We start from the raw sequence: 18,355 nt of genomic DNA on the forward strand, positions 1-18,355 counted from the left end.
AGAGAAGAAGAGGAGGAGGAAGATCCAGGCGAGGGGCCCTCCTCAGAACCACCACCATCGCGAAAGGCAAAAGCGAAAACTAAGAGACATGCAGAAGAGAGTGATGAAGAGGAAGTCTCTATTACTACTCGCCGGCCTCTAAAGATGACTGAAATCCAAGGTTCAAGAAAGGAGTTCACACGGCGCCTGAATGAAAGTATTGTTTCCTGGTTGGTTCGCTGCTGGGACAGTGGGGCCCATAGCTTGTCTCTGGATGGTAATGAAGCTCGCCAACTAGGTGCCATTGCCAGAGATCCAGCTATTGATAGAGGAATTAGTCGGTGTTCGGATGAGGCTGCCTCCCTCTGGGAACGAGTGTTAACAGCTGTGAAGGAAAAGTATCCCTTCAAAAATAGCTTGAAGATTGCAATGAAAAAATGGGATACAGTTGAAAAGGGTATCCAGTATTTGAGGGAAATAGGCGTGGTGGAAATGCTGTATGACCCTGACTTTGTTCCTAACCACCCACAACAAAATCGCGACCCTGAAAGAGTGAGGACAACGCCTGAGATATGGCAGAAAATCGTGACAACAGCGCCGGACAAATATGCCGCTACACTAACGTCAGCGTGTGACAGATACCAGGAACAACAGAGAACACCCTTAATTTATGAATTAATTGTTACGCTTCAAAACTACGAACAATTGCTGTCCCCAATTCATTCTGCCGTTGCTGCAATATCAAGAATGACGGAGCAAGTGTCTCAACTGATTAACCGTGACAAACCTGTAACAGTATCAGAGACGCTGGATGAAGATCAGGATAATCAAACAAGTCTAGCGAAGGATGTGAAAGAGATGAAGGAGACGATGAGACTTTTGCGAGCCCACCTAACTAAAGACGATGAACCTTCCTTCTTACGTGCACGATCAAAAATCTCAGCTGTTAGAGGCAGACGCTCTCCGGCTCAAGTAAGGAATAATACACCGCGAATTACCTTATGGTATTACCTACGTGACCATGGAGAAGACATGGGGAAGTGGCACGGTCAACCTACTCCTGTACTACGAGCCCGGGTGAAAGAATTACAAGGCAGATCAACCACCAGTGCAGTTGCTCCAGTTACCACAGGTAATGAATAGAGGGGCCCTGCCCTCAGTCAGGGGGGGGAAAGGGATAATAGAGTATATTGGACTGTGTGGATTCGATGGCCTGGCACATCAGAACCACTGAAATATAAGGCCCTGGTGGACACTGGTGCACAGTGCACTCTGATGCCCTCGAGTCATGAAGGGACAGAATCAATCCATATTTCTGGAGTGACCGGGGGCTCTCAAGAATTGACTGTGTTGGAGGCCGAGATAAGCCTCACTGGTAAGGACTGGCAAAAACATCCTATTGTGACGGGCCCAGGGGCTCCATGTATACTAGGGATTGATTATCTCAGAAGGGGGCATTTCAAGGATCCTAAGGGGTATCGATGGGCCTTTGGAATAGCTGCTGTGGACACAGACAACATTAAGCAGCTGTCTGTTTTGCCTGGCCTGTCAGAAGATCCATCTGTTGTGGGGCTGCTGCGAGTAAAAGAGCAACAGGTACCGATTGCTACAAAAGTGGTGCACAGGCGTCAGTACCGCACCAACAGGGATTCTTTGCTCCCCATTCATAAGTTAATTCGTCAACTAGAGAGCCAGGGAGTGATCAGCAAAACTCACTCGCCTTTTAACAGCCCCATATGGCCAGTGCGTAAAGCCAGTGGAGAATGGAGGCTGACGGTGGACTACCGTGGTCTGAATGAAGTCACACCCCCACTGAGTGCTGCTGTGCCGGACATGTTAGAACTCCAGTATGAACTGGAGTCAAAAGCGGCCAAATGGTATGCCACCATTGACATTGCTAATGCCTTCTTTTCCATCCCTTTGGCCAAAGAATGTAAGCCACAGTTTGCTTTCACATGGAGGGGCATTCAGTATACCTGGAACCGTTTGCCCCAGGGGTGGAAACACAGCCCGACCATTTGCCATGGGTTGATCCAAACTGTATTGGAACAGGGCAGTGCTCCTGAGCACCTGCAGTACATTGATGACATCATTGTGTGGGGCGATACAGCAGAAGAAGTCTTCACAAAAGGAGAGAGAATGATCCAAATTCTTCTGAGTGCTGGTTTTGCTATTAAGCGAAGCAAAGTGAAAGGACCTGCCCAGGAGATTCAATTCCTAGGTATAAAGTGGCAAGATGGCCGTCGTCACATCCCGACAGACGTGATCGACAAAATCACTGCTATGTCTCCACCCACTAGCAAAAGAGAGACACAATCTTTTCTGGGTGCAGTGGGCTTTTGGAGAATGCATGTTCCAAACTACAGCCTCATTGTAAGCCCCCTTTATTATGTGACACGAATGAGAAATGAGTTTACATGGGGCCCTGAGCAGCAGCAGGCTTTTGAACAGATTAAACAGGAGATAGCCCGTGCCGTGGCCCTAGGGCCAGTACGGACTGGACAGGGTATAAAGAACATCCTCTACACTGCTGCTGGAGAGAACGGTCCCACTTGGAGTTTGTGGCAAAGAGCCTCAGGAGAGACACGAGGCCGACCCCTGGGATTCTGGAGTCGGGCATACAGAGGGTCTGAAGAGCACTACACTCCAACTGAGAAGGAGATCTTAGCCGCTTATGAAGGGGTTCGGGCTGCTTCCGAAGTAGTCGGTACTGAAACACAGCTCCTTCTGGCACCTCGACTGCCAGTGCTGAACTGGATGTTTAAAGGAAAGGTTCCCTCCACCCATCATGCTACTGATGCCACTTGGAGTAAGTGGATTGCACTGATTACACAACGAGCACGGATGGGGAACCTCAGCCGTCCAGGAATCCTAGAAGTCATCATGGACTGGCCTGAAGGTAAAAAGTTTGGAACACCACCGGGAGAAGAAGTATCACGTGCTAAAGAGGCCCCACCATACAATGAACTACCAGAGAATGAAAAGAAATATGCCCTGTTCACAGATGGATCGTGTCGTATTGTGGGAAAGCATCGCAGATGGAAATCTGCTGTGTGGAGCCCCACACGACAAGTTGCAGAGGCCACCGAAGGGAAAGGAGAATCAAGCCAATTTGCAGAGGTAAAGGCTGTCCAACTGGCCTTAGATGTCGCTGAACGGGAGAGGTGGCCAATGCTCTATCTTTACACTGACTCATGGATGGTAGCAAATGCCTTATGGGGGTGGTTACAGCAGTGGGAGCAAAATAACTGGCAAAGAAGGGGTAAACCTATTTGGGCTGCTGAACTGTGGAAAGACATTGCTGCCCGAACAAAGAATATGATTGTAAAGGTGCGCCATGTAGATGCTCATGTGCCCAAGAGTCGGGCTACTGAAGAACAGCAAAATAACCATCAGGTAGACCGAGCTGCCAGAATTGAGGTGGCTCAAATAGACCTGGACTGGCAGAACAAGGGTGAATTATTTCTGGCTCGGTGGGCCCATGAGACCTCAGGTCATCAAGGGAGAGATGCAACATACAAATGGGCTAGAGACCGAGGGGTGGACTTAACTATGGATGCCATTGCACAGGTTATTCATAACTGTGAAACATGTGCCATCATCAAACAAGCCAAGAGGATGAAACCTCTGTGGGAAGAAGGGCGATGGCAAAAGTACAAATATGGGGAGGCATGGCAGGTTGATTATATCACCTTGCCACGATCTCGCAATGGTAAGCATTATGTGCTTACTATGGTGGAGGCAACCACTGGGTGGCTTGAAACATATGCAGTACCCCATGCTACCGCCCGAAACACCATACTGGGTCTCGAGAAACAAGTCCTGTGGCGACATGGCACCCCAGAAAGGATTGAGTCAGATAATGGGACTCATTTCAAAAATTCTCTTGTAAATACTTGGGCCAAAGATCACGGCATTGAATGGATTTACCATATTCCCTATCATGCTCCAGCCTCTGGTAAAATTGAACGATACAATGGATTGTTAAAAACGATGCTAAAAGCACTGGGTGGCGGAACATTTAAGCACTGGGAGAAGCATTTGGCAGAAGCCACCTGGTTAGTCAATACCAGAGGATCTATCAATCGTGATGGTCCTAACCAATCCAGTTCCCTACATACCGTAGAGGGAGATAAAGTCCCTGTTGTACATGTAAAGAACATGTTAGGAAAGGCAGTTTGGGTTCTTCCAGCTTCTGGAAAGGGCAAACCTCTCCGTGGTACAGTTTTTGCCCAGGGACCAGGATCCACTTGGTGGGTAATGCAGAAGAAGGGGGATGTCCAATGTGTACCACAAGGAAACTTGATGCCGGGGGAGTGCAGTTACTAATTCTATGTATATGTATATAGCCATGTGTGCATTTTAATCATTTTTTGTTTGTTTGTATATGTGTATATATATTTTAAGCATGATGTAATGATGTAGAATAAGGGGTGGAATGTCATGGTTCTATGTTTTTTGTTTTTGTTTTTTTGTTTTTGGGTTTCAGTATTCCACATCAAAACATCATGTAGTGTACGGGGCATTAAAGTGTCACTGCCCCAATCCCAGCTACCTATCCCTGTACATTACAGCAGTCACGGGATCTGGCCCTTCCGGGTGGGGGGGGCGCTCTCTTGCTGCCTTGCAGTGGGTGCTGGAGGGTGCTTTCCTAGCCGTTCCAAGCTTTTCAGGTTTGAATCGGTCCCGGGAATTCTCTCTCTCTCATCTTGTCTGATTTATTAATCTCAATTGTAATTAAATTGTATCTATTGTGTTATCTTGTATTCCAATATTATAGTAAAATAAGTTTTCCTCCATAGATTGTTGCCGCTGTTCTTTTCCTCCCTTCCTTCCTTCCCATTTTTGTGGGACTGGGGTGGGGGGAGGGGAGGGCAGAGGCCTGTCGCCCCTGTCACGGACATAGATTGATCTGGTCAAATCCGTGACACAGCTCTGCTCCTCCATATGCGATATCATTCTGTATGCATTTTCTGTCCAAGGCTGGTAGACTGAGGCAGAAGAAGCCCCAGGGAAGGAAAACAGCTAAAAATATAAGTCAGCTGTCTTTTAAGTTAGTTACTGTCCAAAATGCTGTGTACAGAAATGTACTAGCCTTTTTTATGAGTTCATAAGTTTTTATTAAAGCCAAATGGCTGGAAGGAAGCTGTAGATTAATTTCTCTCCATGTTCGAGACTGAGAAAATTCTGAAATGTGCTTCTCTTGGGTATTTTTGCTTTTAGTTTTGTACTTCTATTGCTTATGACTGCCTACAGCAAATTATCAACCTTGCAAAAGTGCATTTTATTTTTGATTTCTACTCATACGTGAGATTACAGATGCGAAGGTCCAGGAGGACCAGCAATAAAATGAACCATGCTGAATGCTTAGGAGTTGCTTTTAACAAGCTCTCCTTTTCTCTTGTTCCTGTATTTGGATTTCAGTTTGTTGCACTCATATTGGTGTAACACTGAATGAAAAAATGATTATCTCAGAAAAATGGGATGCAAGGTAAGGAGAAACAGAATAATATGCCAGCTGTTAGGCTACTGGCAATAAATAGGAATGACTTGGGAGATTTCAGATTAGTTTAGTGGGAACAAAGAAAAGTTAGAAAACTGAAAATAAGTCTGAATTATTTAAGTTCAAATTCTCACTGAGAAAAGGATCAGTGTGCAGAACCAATGACAGTGGGGTCTTTCTTGTGTGTCATGTTTGTTATGAGACACACTGCAAGTCCTCACACTTGCTGTCCTTTGTCTCTAAAGCACCTAGAGTCACACACTTCTAGAATGAGTGAACCTCCATAGCAGGAATAGGCATGCTTTGCCACGGGGAAGCCAGAACAAGAGGGAATTCTCTCCATCCTGCACGTGGTGTGGAAGGGCAAACATGAACAAACCCCTAGGCTACATCAGCCTAGAGTGCTGTTGCAGCTGCCTTCAGAGCAGGGAGCTGCTGAGCTGCAGCAGGACTAACAGCCCAGGCATAACAGAGGAGGAGGAGACCTGTGCCCAAAGCCACAGCAGCTAACTGCACCACTGTGCTTCAATGCTGATTTGGACAATTAAGGGCGAATCTAGAAAGTTTGTCATGGCTACTGAAGTTCCCCCAACTGTCCCTCATCTGTCATTAAAATGCCATTAGACAACGTGCTTTTCTTTTTGGAACCAAAAACACTGGAATGTGTGAACCAGTCCTAGCTGTCCCACTGATGTGGGCCACCTGTGCATTACACATCTCCATTTGATCCAACTAGGAGGCAAATATTATTACTAAACAAGGATTTCAGGGTTTAACTGTTCTTGTTATGAAATTCTGACTGGGGAAGTATTTCTTTTGCCCACATGTAATTCATCTGTCTACAGGCTTTCTTCAGTCCCCACTCCCTGATTATAATAATTTTAGAAACAATTTTTGGGATCTATTGAAAGCCACCAAGATGACACTTTAAGGTCATTTTTATATTGGTGAGATATGCTATCAGAGGACAGGAAAGCTGGATTTTGTATTCATACACAGTTTGATGAAAAAGGCACTCAGTAAACATAAACTGAAAGGCGCTGGCACCGCTGTCATGACAGCTGTCCTAAGCTATAATTTCCAAAGGTTTCCAAATTGGCACATTAGACTTACCAGACTGCAGCCTGGTAAGACCTTTCTAGTAAAAGCCAGTAAAAAAGAATGATGAGTCAGCTTTTCTATCAGCAATCCTGTGGCTGTTCACTCTTGGCACATCAACCATCCCACTACACCAGGGAGCTTGTTCTAGTGCTCACCTGTTGTGGACCAGAGTGCTCTGTGGTCTCACAAGAACAGCCCGGCCCTGTTACAATTGCCTGGCAGAACCAGAGATCTCACACCTCCTGGATCTGCCTGTGAAGTTCACCCTCTGGCTGTCCCTTGCAAGAAGAACACTGCTGGGGCTTAGCCTTCATCTCTGACTGCAGAGTGTCACCGATTGCCACTGCTGCTCCTCACAACACGCAGTGCAGGGAGCAGTCCAGCCCAGAGAGACCCAGGCTAGGCTGGGAGGCTCAGTCTGGCTTTCCTCTTCATACTGCATCCAGATTGTGCAGTAAATCCAAGCAGGCTGCATGGCAGGCTCACTGTGGGCAGTTTCACTTTCCCATCCTCTTGAAGTGACAGTGTTACTGCATTTGCTTTTTAAGCTGCACGGTGAGATTAAAATTTTAAGCATTTTCCACTGCAACTAAAATAGCAAAAACATTGGAAACACTTCCATCCATACAAATTTTAGATTAAATGCACTTCTCTAACAAAGCTTTCCTTTGAGGCCTGGATCTAGCTGACAGCGTTCTTTCACATTCTATCAAGCTGTACGCAGTTCACTCAGCAGTTTTTGATTAATGCAGAGATTGAAACATAGGAGCCTATTCGGAATGCAGCTCATTCTTGTTAGCCTATCACTCCAGATTTATTTTTTTAATTCAGAAACCACTGCATTATCATTTCGTAATTAATCTGTGTTCTCACAGCACCAAGGTAATTTCAAAGATATTTTTTTGAAACTATAGGCTTTAATAATTTTCTAAAGAGATGCTAAGCAAGCTGTGTCATTTAATTTGAGAAGCATTAACAGCGCTTCTCAACTAACAGAAACGTCCAGATTTAGTTGTTTCCACTTGCTAAATTGGGGGCCAATCTCAGGCATGTTCCACACCCACAGCATCTACTGAGTGGGCTGAGCTTTCTATCATGTTAACAACTCCATAAGTCCCTTAAAAAATGCACATATTATAGTGGGCACATTTAGATACAGTTAACAACCAGGATCACATATACAGCTATTTTTATTGAAATAGTAAAGTGTATAGAAATTTCAAAGGAAAATTATTCTCTTTTTCATGATGTGGATTTCTGATCTAGAGCAGTTGTGGAATTTTATGGAAGTCTTGGTTATAAAATTTTGGGTTTGCTTTGGTATGTTCCTTTCTAGCTTTGGTGTGTAGCATGAGATTTAATCACATAATGTATTATATTAGTATAATAACATATTATACTAATAACAATATTCTGCAGTCCTGTGCGTTGTGTGGTATACTTTCATAAGACATATGGAGGGAACATAAAGCTGTTTTGAGGCACTACTAAGCAACATGTAACAAATATAATAATATACCAAGTTACAAAAAGAAAAAAAGAAAAGACATAAGAGGGTTGTTTGGTTATTTGTTTTGTTTTGTTTTTTTCAGAACAGACACACAATTTTTCAAAGCATTTGATGTGGACAGATATTTAAAAGTTTACATTTACACCTTTCCATAATTACCGTTTCACACTTCTGTCTGTGATAAGTACTCTTCATCTTAATCTCTCCACTGGAAAACCAACAGTTGTATTCTTCCCTGGAGAGATTTGTGGAGATCTGATATATCTCCTCATTTGAGTTCAAAACTCTGCCTTAGTTCCAATTTTCACATGGCAAATCATGCATTCATATTTTTTTAATCAAGTATTGCAACACAGGTTTCAAATTTATTTACAAATGCTTGGTAATCAGACTTCACAAGTCTACACTAGCAGAACGCCTCTTAGATAAACTACATCGATCAAATGTAGATCTGAGCTGAATCCACTAACTTGAATTTGGCTCATAATTAATAGCTTAGAATTCTGGAGGACAGCTTACAGTAATTATTGTAAAGTTATCGTCATCATCCGGAAGGCTGTACTGAAGTATTTTGCTTGTCAAATAAATTCACAGATTCTTATGCTTTCCTGTGCACTTTATGTTATTTCAGGTTGTGTACAACAAAGTTATGCAACTTGAAGGCCATATACTGAAGCTTGTTGTGAAAAGCAAAGGAACATTTGTGGGAGCTGTTAACATTCAACTGAGCAGAGTCCAGTTAAATGAAGAAAAATGGTATCCACTGGGAAACAGTGAAATTTAAGTGTGGTCTAAGACAATTCAATTATTTATCCACTAATGTTTCTTTATTCCATTTTCCATGGTACATTTTGTCTCAGTTGCCCTTGAGAATATGCATTCATCTGCTGATCTCAACATTTCAAATCATAAGGCTATTGTCTTAAAATTGCTACCATCTTCTTGCAACAGATTCCCGTTAGAGTGAGTTTAAGAAATTGCATTCTAACGTGTAGGAGCGTGCAGGTATTCTTATGACAGCAATCAAGACTTTTGTTCATGTGAAACAGTAGTGTAAAAACCCTGAATTTAGTGCACATCAAAGTGTGGGTCAGAGCCTAATTCTTTGCCTGCTAATTCCACTGATGGTGTTGAAACAATGCTGATAAAGGTGTAATTTATCATTGTCCACTCTGACTCACTGCATGTGATGATTCAGCAGAGGGATCCATGGGAGGATTCCCTGGGTGCCAATACATTTCAGACGTCTAGCAGATTTCATGTTAAATCTTATGCAATCTGTACATTTGAAAACAAGCGTACCAACAATGAATCAAGAACTTAACAACTGCACAGAAGACATTTTGTGCAGTATAGGTTGGTGTTTATGTAATGCAACTTTATATCTCAAATCCTCATTTGTGAATAAGCTATTTCAACATTTCTTTTATTCTGACATCTAAGAGGCAGATACAACTGGTTGATTGTGAGAAGAAAGGAGGAATGTGGAGCTAATCTTCACAAATAAATAAAACATATTGAATGTGAGCTTTCAGTGTTGTATTTATTTAAGATCATATTATAATGAATCATTGTTCACTCGTCCTACCCCGTTGCATTCCTATTCTGTATAAGGGAGTCAAGTGAATACAAGCATTGACCTTAGGGCTACGTATACATGTACCCAATGAATGTGAGTTCTACCTCTGAGTTCACTGAGGCTGATCATGGGCTCTGTTCTTCAAAGCATTTTTACCTAAAGCAAAGAACCACTTAAGCACATCTTTGAACATTTAGCATGTAAGCAACTCTAATGAAATGTCCATTACTGCCAGTCTGTTATACACATGCAGAGCTGAGCATGTATATAAACCTTTCCAGAAGCAAGGGCACATTTTAAGGCACAGGAGACACGTTGATTTGTGATCTGATCTGCTGTAAAATTTTAAGGTACCATACTGAGTAGATCTGACATTTGTTCTACCAGGTAGAAAAGTGGTCAACAGAGGGATAATAACTCCAGAAGCTGAAGATAATTGCCTTCTTCTCCCAAAGGACACTCACATATCAGACTTCAGAAGGTAATGTTGTATAAAGCTCCTGAAGTGGGACTAGGAGTGCTGTTTAGGAATCTAAATAAGCTGCAGTTTTCCTCAGCGTCAAACCAATTGGCCATGTCACTTGATCAGTTTGTGTCTGAGAATAGATACACCAGATTGCCTTGTGAAATTAAATTCCTCCTCAGTAAAAGGAGCTAGGGGGGAACTCTGCTTGAATATTGAGTATTATTATTATTAGAATTCTGAAGAAAACTATAAAATATTTATCACAGGAAAAGATATTGGCTAGCATACAGATATGATCACTACAAAGTTCAGTAAGTCTAACATTTTAGATCATAGGATTTCCTGAGTAAAGAATCAAGTGACTTGTCACTCAAGAACAGAAAACATATTGTTTCCAGCTTACAATGTTATCAAATTATGTGACCTTACAGTTCAATATTGATTTTAGATTCTTAGTCTGCTCCCTTGGTTTCCTCATTACAACTGTAATGCTATTTCCTAACAGTGTTATTTTCAGTGACATTTTCTAATCATTGATTACAGCATACTCTGATTTTCCATCTTAGAGCAACATTAAATAAGATAGTGTTAAAAAGGCTTTAAATAATAGAAGCATTAAAAATAGAATATTATTAGAACTGTCTGCAAACAGCATTACAAATAGAATGTTATCAGAACTGTCTGCAAACATAAGCAATTCTGTTGATATTAAAGAAAGAAAACTGTCAATAAAACATACTTTAAAAAAAATGCACGTTTGAGTAACAGATCTGCAATCAGTGTAGATAAAGTCCTCTGGAAGCTCAGCAATACTTCAGTTTTCTAAGGAAGTTGGGAAAACTATGATTTATGGATGAGATTGGCACTGATAGCTCTGTTAGGCAAAAAAATGCCCTCAGAGAACTCAAATCATACAATCAACATTTACCTTCCCTAAACTTCTTCAAATCCACCTCAAAGCCTTGTGCTTCCTATTTCCCAAATTCGCAGTCAGTAAGAGGTATCCTGAGCTTCCTGCTGCTATGAGGAACGTAGCCCTTTACAAATCAGCCTGTGAATTATTTGTCTTTCTTTAGCAGCAGGAGGTACAGGATTAGGCTGAGAAAAGGTACCAATAGTAGCATCTTAAGCTTTTATCATTTTAAGAGCTGCTTTTTCTCAGAACTGTTTTTCCAGGTGGCAAAATTTCAGTAGACATTAAAGGGATATAGCTCAAGCAGAAACTGCCGTTGCTATACATTAAAAGAGACTTTAAACTGAATATGTCACTTTTTTATGTTCCCTTGAACATGATTGCTCTTTGTCAACACAAATAAATATGTGCGTGTTAACAAGTTTACAATTTTGTAGTATAAAATCATAAATATTAAATTTTTATCTTCAGAAATTAATCATAATTTTGCAATTAGCTGCAAATGAAATTATTAATTGAATTCAACAAAATGTTCAGAACAGTTCACTCTGTATGAATTATTAGTAGTGCTAACTTCACTAGCCATTACTTATTCAGGATACCATTTACTCACACAAGAAGTCACATTAGCTTAAAAAAAATCAATGAGAACATGCCACTCTGGAAATCAGACTACTGGGTTGTTGCAGGCCAGGTGATGTTGCTTTATTGAGTGGGGTGTGAGTCACCAGAATGACAACTATTGCAGAGCACTATTAGTAGTACCATACGTACACAAACAGAGATGCAGGTTCCAGTTTGCCACCACGTTTGGAAAACAGGGGAACAGTGCAGTAACCTGAAAAAATAATGACACTTGGTTACAGTTGTGTTTTATGATCTACTATGCAAATGTAACATAGCAATGAACCTCAGAATAAGTCATTAAAATAAAGTGAAATGATACAGAACCAAACCCCCATTTCTACTGGTTTTCTCTTCTACATATACAACATTTTGAATCTGGCACGTCAGGACACAGACTAAAAGACTAAGTATAGAATCTTTTAGGATCTTTTCAGTTTTTTAAGGTGAAGACTGGACAAAAAAAAGCAGCAAAACTTTAAATATGAATAAAGTGTGCATTCTAATATTCAAGGAGCTATACTTCATGCATTCTTTTTATTGCAAATTAAACAACTTCTGAATCAATAGTGATAGTGCTTTAGGGAAAAGAGTGGTGTTACAGCAATAATACACTGCCAGCTAAGGCAAAAAAAAAAAAAAAAAAGTGTGGCATAAGATCTTCTATCACGAAATCTGAAGTCTGTTAAGAATTCCCTTCTGTATATGAGTGATTCCCAGTATCAGAGTTAAGGCATCCCTCAGAAACTGTGTGTTTGTCATTTAAAGAAGGTCTTGTTCTTAACTTGAAGATTATCTTACCTGCTCTGAAAACAAAAAAACACCCTCCTCCAAAGCCAAAGCCTACATTCATAAGAATGTAACATATATTATTTCATAGAAATGTCACATCAGTTAAAAAATGTTCTGTTTTTTTTTCTGTGTCTACACAACTGCAGTCATTTAAATATCTGTTGTCACTAAAAGTTCAGTTGAGAACTGCAATTCTCAAAACTCTTCTTTGCTTGTGTCTGGACATGGACACAATCTTCAGGACCTTCCTTTGGGTTTGGATTTTCTTGATTCTTTTATTCAGTGTTAAAGTTCACTTTACACTTAAGGTTCAGCTTCTGAGCAACAGATATTAAAAATGAACCTTGTAAACATGCATTTGTGATCAAGTAAAATTCTGTTATTGAAATGACTCCAATTTGTATGAAATCATCAACTGTTAACTGATGCAGTGATAGCTAGCTAGGATGTGGGACAATTAAATTCCTGTCTTACACTGGACTGAGACAAATGGGTTGTAAACCAGGAGTCACCCCTCTAGCCTTTAACCTCCCAGCTAGAGGGACATTCCCATCTTCAGTCCCTCTAAGTACTAAATCACTGCATGAAAAATTGCATACAGCTACAGGTGGGCAGCAAGTGTCCTTACCCAGTGCAACCTGTAGCTGTGTGGTGAAGCTGCCACTGAGAAGTTACACATTGAATGATTCTACTAAAATAAATAAATGAATTTATTTGATTTTAATATTAATGATTTAGACATAGCCATTAACAACCTTGCTAAGCTTTATTAAAAAAAAAAAAGCACAGTGTCCACTGCCAGCTCCACTTTTTGCCTTCATGTCTTCATTTACTAACAAAAGTTGATTCTGTTTGCTTTGTCAGAAATACATTTGGAAATCCAGTACAGTAAACAGTCATTTTACATAAGCCTTTCTTCTTGGCCTACTGACTTCTGTGTCTGTTTTTTATGTGCAGCCTATCAATCACATAAGATTCCAGGAACTAAACTGGTACAAGAGAAGAAATTAAGAAAAATACTACGTACATTTTGCTTAATATATATTCTTCATTCTGCACTCTGAAAAGTTATGGGCAGATAACTTGAGGGGTTCATGACTTTTTTGCTTTGTTTTAATTTGGCTAACTGGGGTTTGGAGCTTGAGTAGAAAATGCAGAGTTCTGACTAATTGCTCTTACTTTTTTTTCTATCAGAAAATTTAAAACACTATCTGAAGAATTTCTGTTTTGAAATGAATGTTTTAATAGGAATTATTAACAGTCATTAATAGTGTCTTGATTTCTACACTGTAGACTAATTCAGAGTCTACACAGAGTTCACCTTTTAACCTAGTGTTACTCAGTTCTCTAGGAAATACACATAGTGCTGTGCTGCATCAATACTACAGTAATGATAAAAGCATGGATTGTTGTAGATAACTTTGGAGTGTTACTGGTGACTCACTTAAAAAGATGTTACCTTTACTCAGACTCAGCAGTGGTAAAGTGTATTGACCAAGGAAATCATTTGCAATCAGAGAGATCTCATCTTGTACACAGAAGCGAATCAGTGCTAGTTCTGGAACTTGGACGGTAAAAGAGAAAGTTTCATCCCATCTAGGACTCAAAGCTAATGAAAAGAGAAAATATATAGTATCAAAATACCATTTATTATATTTAATATCTGAGTTGTGCCTGCTATCAGTAGTCCTTACTGGTAAAATTCTTTCTTTTTCTCTAGATTTTTGTGCCAATTTAAATAAATGACAGGACTCCAACTGACTGCAGTGACATAGGTCACATCTTTTGTATGGATTATGAAATAAAAACTGTGACAAGGGAGTGCTCAAGATGAAGCAGACAGCCTACGATTTGCCTACAGTATGCATATCATCCCCTTCTATGGATTTGTCATATATTGGGTATATAACAGTGTCAGTCAAGCACCTAAGAAAGTTGTTGCTGTCTCTTCAAAAAGAGCAAAATGGGACAGTGATATCCAGGTTCAGATTTTCTGATCAACTTAAACTTTCCAACATTCATTCCAATTTCATGTTTTTCCCAAGGTTTCTCTTTTTACAGTTTTGGAAATGAGGCAGGAGCTGAATAAATTTTGGTGGAAAAGTGATCATGTGACTAAAAGCAAAATACAGAAGGGAATGTAGAACAGAAGAGGTGGTGTTTGCCCTGTTCAGTATTTATACAGAGAGAAAAGGAATGTAGAGGCTATCTACAAAAATGAGAAAGGAAAAATAGAAGAGAGTGGCAGAGAAGAGATCACAGAGAACCTTTAAGCTGAGGTGTCAAGAATAGGATAGAATAAAGATAAGGGAGTGCTTGAAGACAAATACAGAGAGTACACACTATCTGTCCAGCAATTAAGGGACATAGCCTGCTAGAAACCTCATATGAGTTAAATGATGAAGCTGAAGACATTTCTTCCCAAAAGGTTCCAAGAATTTACATGAGTGTGCTGGTTTACGCTCATATAGATTTCATTTTCTTCATAGCAACTCATATGTTGGATTTGTGACCCAAACCGTGTTGATGACACACTGGTGTTTCTGTTGTTGCTGAGGAGTGCTTACACAGAATCAAGGATGTTTTTGTTTCTCACATTGCCCCACCATCAAGGAGATTGGGAGTGAAAAAGAGGTTGGGAGGGGACACAGCCAGGATACATGACCCAAAGTAACCAAAGGAATATCCCATAGCACATGATGCTGTACTGAAGTTGAATTAAGTAACCCCAAGATGGCATTAAGAAGCAGGAAGGGGCAGGACATTCAGAGTTATGGCATTTGTCTTCCCAAATAACTGTCATGAATGTTGAAACCCTGCTTTCCTGGAAACAGCTTGCTAACGGGAATCTGCCTGCTAATGGAAAGGACTGAATGAATTTCTTTATCAGTTTTGCTTGAGCGCACAGCCTTGCTTTACCTATCAAACTATTTCAACCCACAAATTTTACCTCTCCAATTTTTTCTCACATTCCACTGTGTGCAAGGAGAGGGGAAGGTGAGAAAGCAGCTGTGTGGTGCTTAGCTGCCTCCTGGGGCTGAACCACAACAGTGAGTAAACACCAGGCATTGTCCATCTTCCCTCAAGAGAGTGCTACTATCAGAGTTTATCCTTCCTTAATCTGCAATTCAGTGAAAATGGCACATAGTTTAAACTTCTGCTAGAGATTTTTTACCAGAAGATCCTACTCTAGACAGAAATAATTGCAGCCTCTGTAAGTACATAGCAGCTTCTTGGGAAGGAAAGATGGCCATTCCATATAAAATATTATTGTCTTGTTCACGGTTAAGAGACTAAGACTGATGCTCACCATTGCTTTTTATGACACTAGATTTTCTTTTTGCTTGATCTTCTGGCACACCATAAATTTCTATCTGCACTAAAGGGTCAGCTTTGTTACTCTTCGACAGGTTACTGGGTGGTAACTGATGACCACTGATGAGCTGGAAAATTAAAGTTGTAATGAATTGAAATGACTGTAAGAACTGACTTTACATAATAGCTGTATAGTAGCCATCGTAGCAAAAATGATTGCATAAGAAACTACACTTACCAGCCATAAAGGAGCTGTTACCAAAATACCCATTAAACACAATGAAATAAGTTAAGAATATGGTGCTTCCCATTTAATTTAATTCTTGGCTAATTTGATATCATTATGCTTTATATAATGATGTCAGATTTAAGCTTTTTTTATTTATACTTCTCATAAAAATGTTGGAGAAATCAATCTGATTATTGTTGCTTTATCTGAGACCAAGCCCATAATTTTCTGTCAAAGCTGTGCCTACTAGACCAGCAGTAGCACTTAGGGTGACACCAGCACAAGTGATGTAGGGTATGTAGAGTGTGTTCCTGTTCTTTCACAGGAACATATAAAGACTCACCCTTTAGCAGGCTCCCGGATGTTATTATGCTTAATTTAGTTAGCTACCTGGAAATTTTGCCTCAGACTGCCTGATAATCTGGCACCCAGCCTAAGAAAGGATTTATGAAAGTCACAAGTTTTCCTACTATTTGTATCTCAGGACACCAAGGAGAGAATATCTGTAAAGTATCTGCTTTTTAGCAGTTAATGCTGGAGTGTATCGAGAGAGATACAAACCTGCAAACCTAGGTGAGAGACATGACGCTTATGGTCCAGATCTCAGGAGAAAACGTCAGAACACATGACACAGATTCTTACTCCCGTGTCACTCACCGAAAAGTCAAAAAGCACAGACCGTGCATTTTGCTTAGGTACTTTCAGTAACACCTTGATCCAAGAAAAGCTCTACCCTGAAACACTTACTGGCAGTTGCTTAGCAGACGCAGGTATTGGCAGTTTCCTTCCTAAAGAATTACCCTCAATAAAAAGCTTTGTACAATTCGAGCATGGACATTTAGACTGCTCAGTTAGAATGAGGGGAGGGCCTTTGGCACGTCCTGAACATCCTTACTAAAATCCAGCTGCACTGCTTCCCACTCAACCTATGTCTCTGACAGAGAGGGAAAAAAAGGTGCTGCTTAGAGCCTCTTATCACTCAAATCCTAAAATTTATTCCACCTGTGAGATCCAAGGTGAAACAGACATACAGAGGGAATAGAAAACAGCATGGTAGGCTCAGAAATTTCTGTATAAAACACCTTGTACATTTGTATTTCTTCTTCAATAACTATGTACAATCTTTCTCCTAATGGCAACTGTGGCACATCAGGTAAGAAAGGGTACTGAGTTAAATGAAATCAAGTTCTGTATGATTTTTGTCTTCACTTGTGTCTTCCAAATTTAATCAGTCAGCCTAACAGAGTTTTACCTCAGGTGTATTATACCTCTGCCCAAAAACTGTTATTTCTCAATTCATCAAGTAAATCTTTAGCAGAAACTGTTTTCCCTTTAACTGCTACTCCAGATATTTGTTGTCTTCAACTACCACTTCCCATTTTTTGCTTCTCTGCAGGAGCTCCACAGCCCCACACACAGCTGGTGTAATGCTGTTGCTGCTGCTATCCAGTCTGTCATCCCAGTCTATGTCATCAATCTAAAACCCTGCCTTTCTCTGTTCCAGCTCCTTCCGAACTCAGACATTTCCTTTCCATTGTCTGTCTCCTGGATTACAGTCAGGAAGTTTTCCTCATCTTAATTAACTCCAGCTTTATATAATCAAGGACTAAAGTAACAGATGTATACGCATGGGTGCTTCAAATCATCCAGTCATGTCTGTTTGTAATTGGTATGCTCGCAGTTAGGACACCAAAATGTTCTTGATTAGGTGCACACATTATGTAAGCATTTTATAATTGCTATTAGCTAATATTTTATCTCCGCTATTTATTTTTCTGAAAGAAATATCAATTATACACTAATTTTATGCTAATTAAATAGCATTTATGAAAGTAGTATACCGTACAATCAGAAATAGCACATTTTCACTGGGAAAAGGTAGTTTTCCAACCAGCAAATAATTATAAAACATTTACTTGACCTCAAAAGAAGGAGTTTTATTTTTCATTATTTTTAAATGACATTTATTTAAAATATTTTTCAGAATTAAATCAGATTTGAATTTTGGAGTAGAAATAATTCAAAGGCTTATTGGTTCATCTTCCTTTCTACAGTTATTTATACTATTTTAAGATGATAAATAGTATTTTATGTATGCATAAGAAGATAATGAAACTTAAATGAAGCATAAAGCTTGATAGCATATCTTAAAATATTTGCATTTGTCAAGTACAATTACTTTAGTGTATGCAGTATTGCTAATTCTTAAAGAAAATAATACAAATGTTGTACATTTGATTTTTGAAAGCTTTCAGAGCTCAGTATATATAGCCATAACTGGCATTCTTTGATCAACTACATTGTGTACATTGAGATTTCTGTACCGAACACTGTGGAAATCATG

The 18,355-nt window shown here is 40.1% G+C and overlaps 2 protein-coding genes across 5 annotated transcripts in view; one reads left to right on the top strand and one right to left on the bottom strand.

Annotated features, from left to right (window-relative positions):
• The window catches only part of PIK3C2G (phosphatidylinositol-4-phosphate 3-kinase catalytic subunit type 2 gamma), a 287,641-nt gene extending 278,066 nt beyond the window's left edge, over window positions 1-9,575 (top strand). For all 4 annotated transcript variants that reach the window (XM_048955085.1, XM_048955110.1, XM_048955102.1 and 1 more), the window contains one exon: window positions 8,725-9,575. In XM_048955085.1, the coding sequence (XP_048811042.1) occupies window positions 8,725-8,877 (153 nt within the window). In that variant the 3' untranslated portion in view covers window positions 8,878-9,575. The remainder of the gene's footprint in view (window positions 1-8,724) is intronic.
• Window positions 9,576-11,078: 1,503 nt separating this feature from the next.
• PLCZ1 (phospholipase C zeta 1) overlaps window positions 11,079-18,355 on the bottom strand; it is a 46,300-nt gene continuing 39,023 nt past the window's right edge. Inside the window, exons 11-13 of the mRNA XM_048958755.1 lie at window positions 15,778-15,910; window positions 13,927-14,076; window positions 11,079-11,889 (exon numbers count right to left, since the gene is read on the bottom strand). Coding sequence (XP_048814712.1) covers window positions 11,807-11,889; window positions 13,927-14,076; window positions 15,778-15,910 — 366 coding nt within the window. The 3' untranslated portion in view covers window positions 11,079-11,806. The remainder of the gene's footprint in view (window positions 11,890-13,926; window positions 14,077-15,777; window positions 15,911-18,355) is intronic.

This window comes from Lagopus muta, chromosome 1, assembly GCF_023343835.1.
Source record: "Lagopus muta isolate bLagMut1 chromosome 1, bLagMut1 primary, whole genome shotgun sequence".
Classification (NCBI taxonomy): Eukaryota; Metazoa; Chordata; class Aves; order Galliformes; family Phasianidae; genus Lagopus; species Lagopus muta.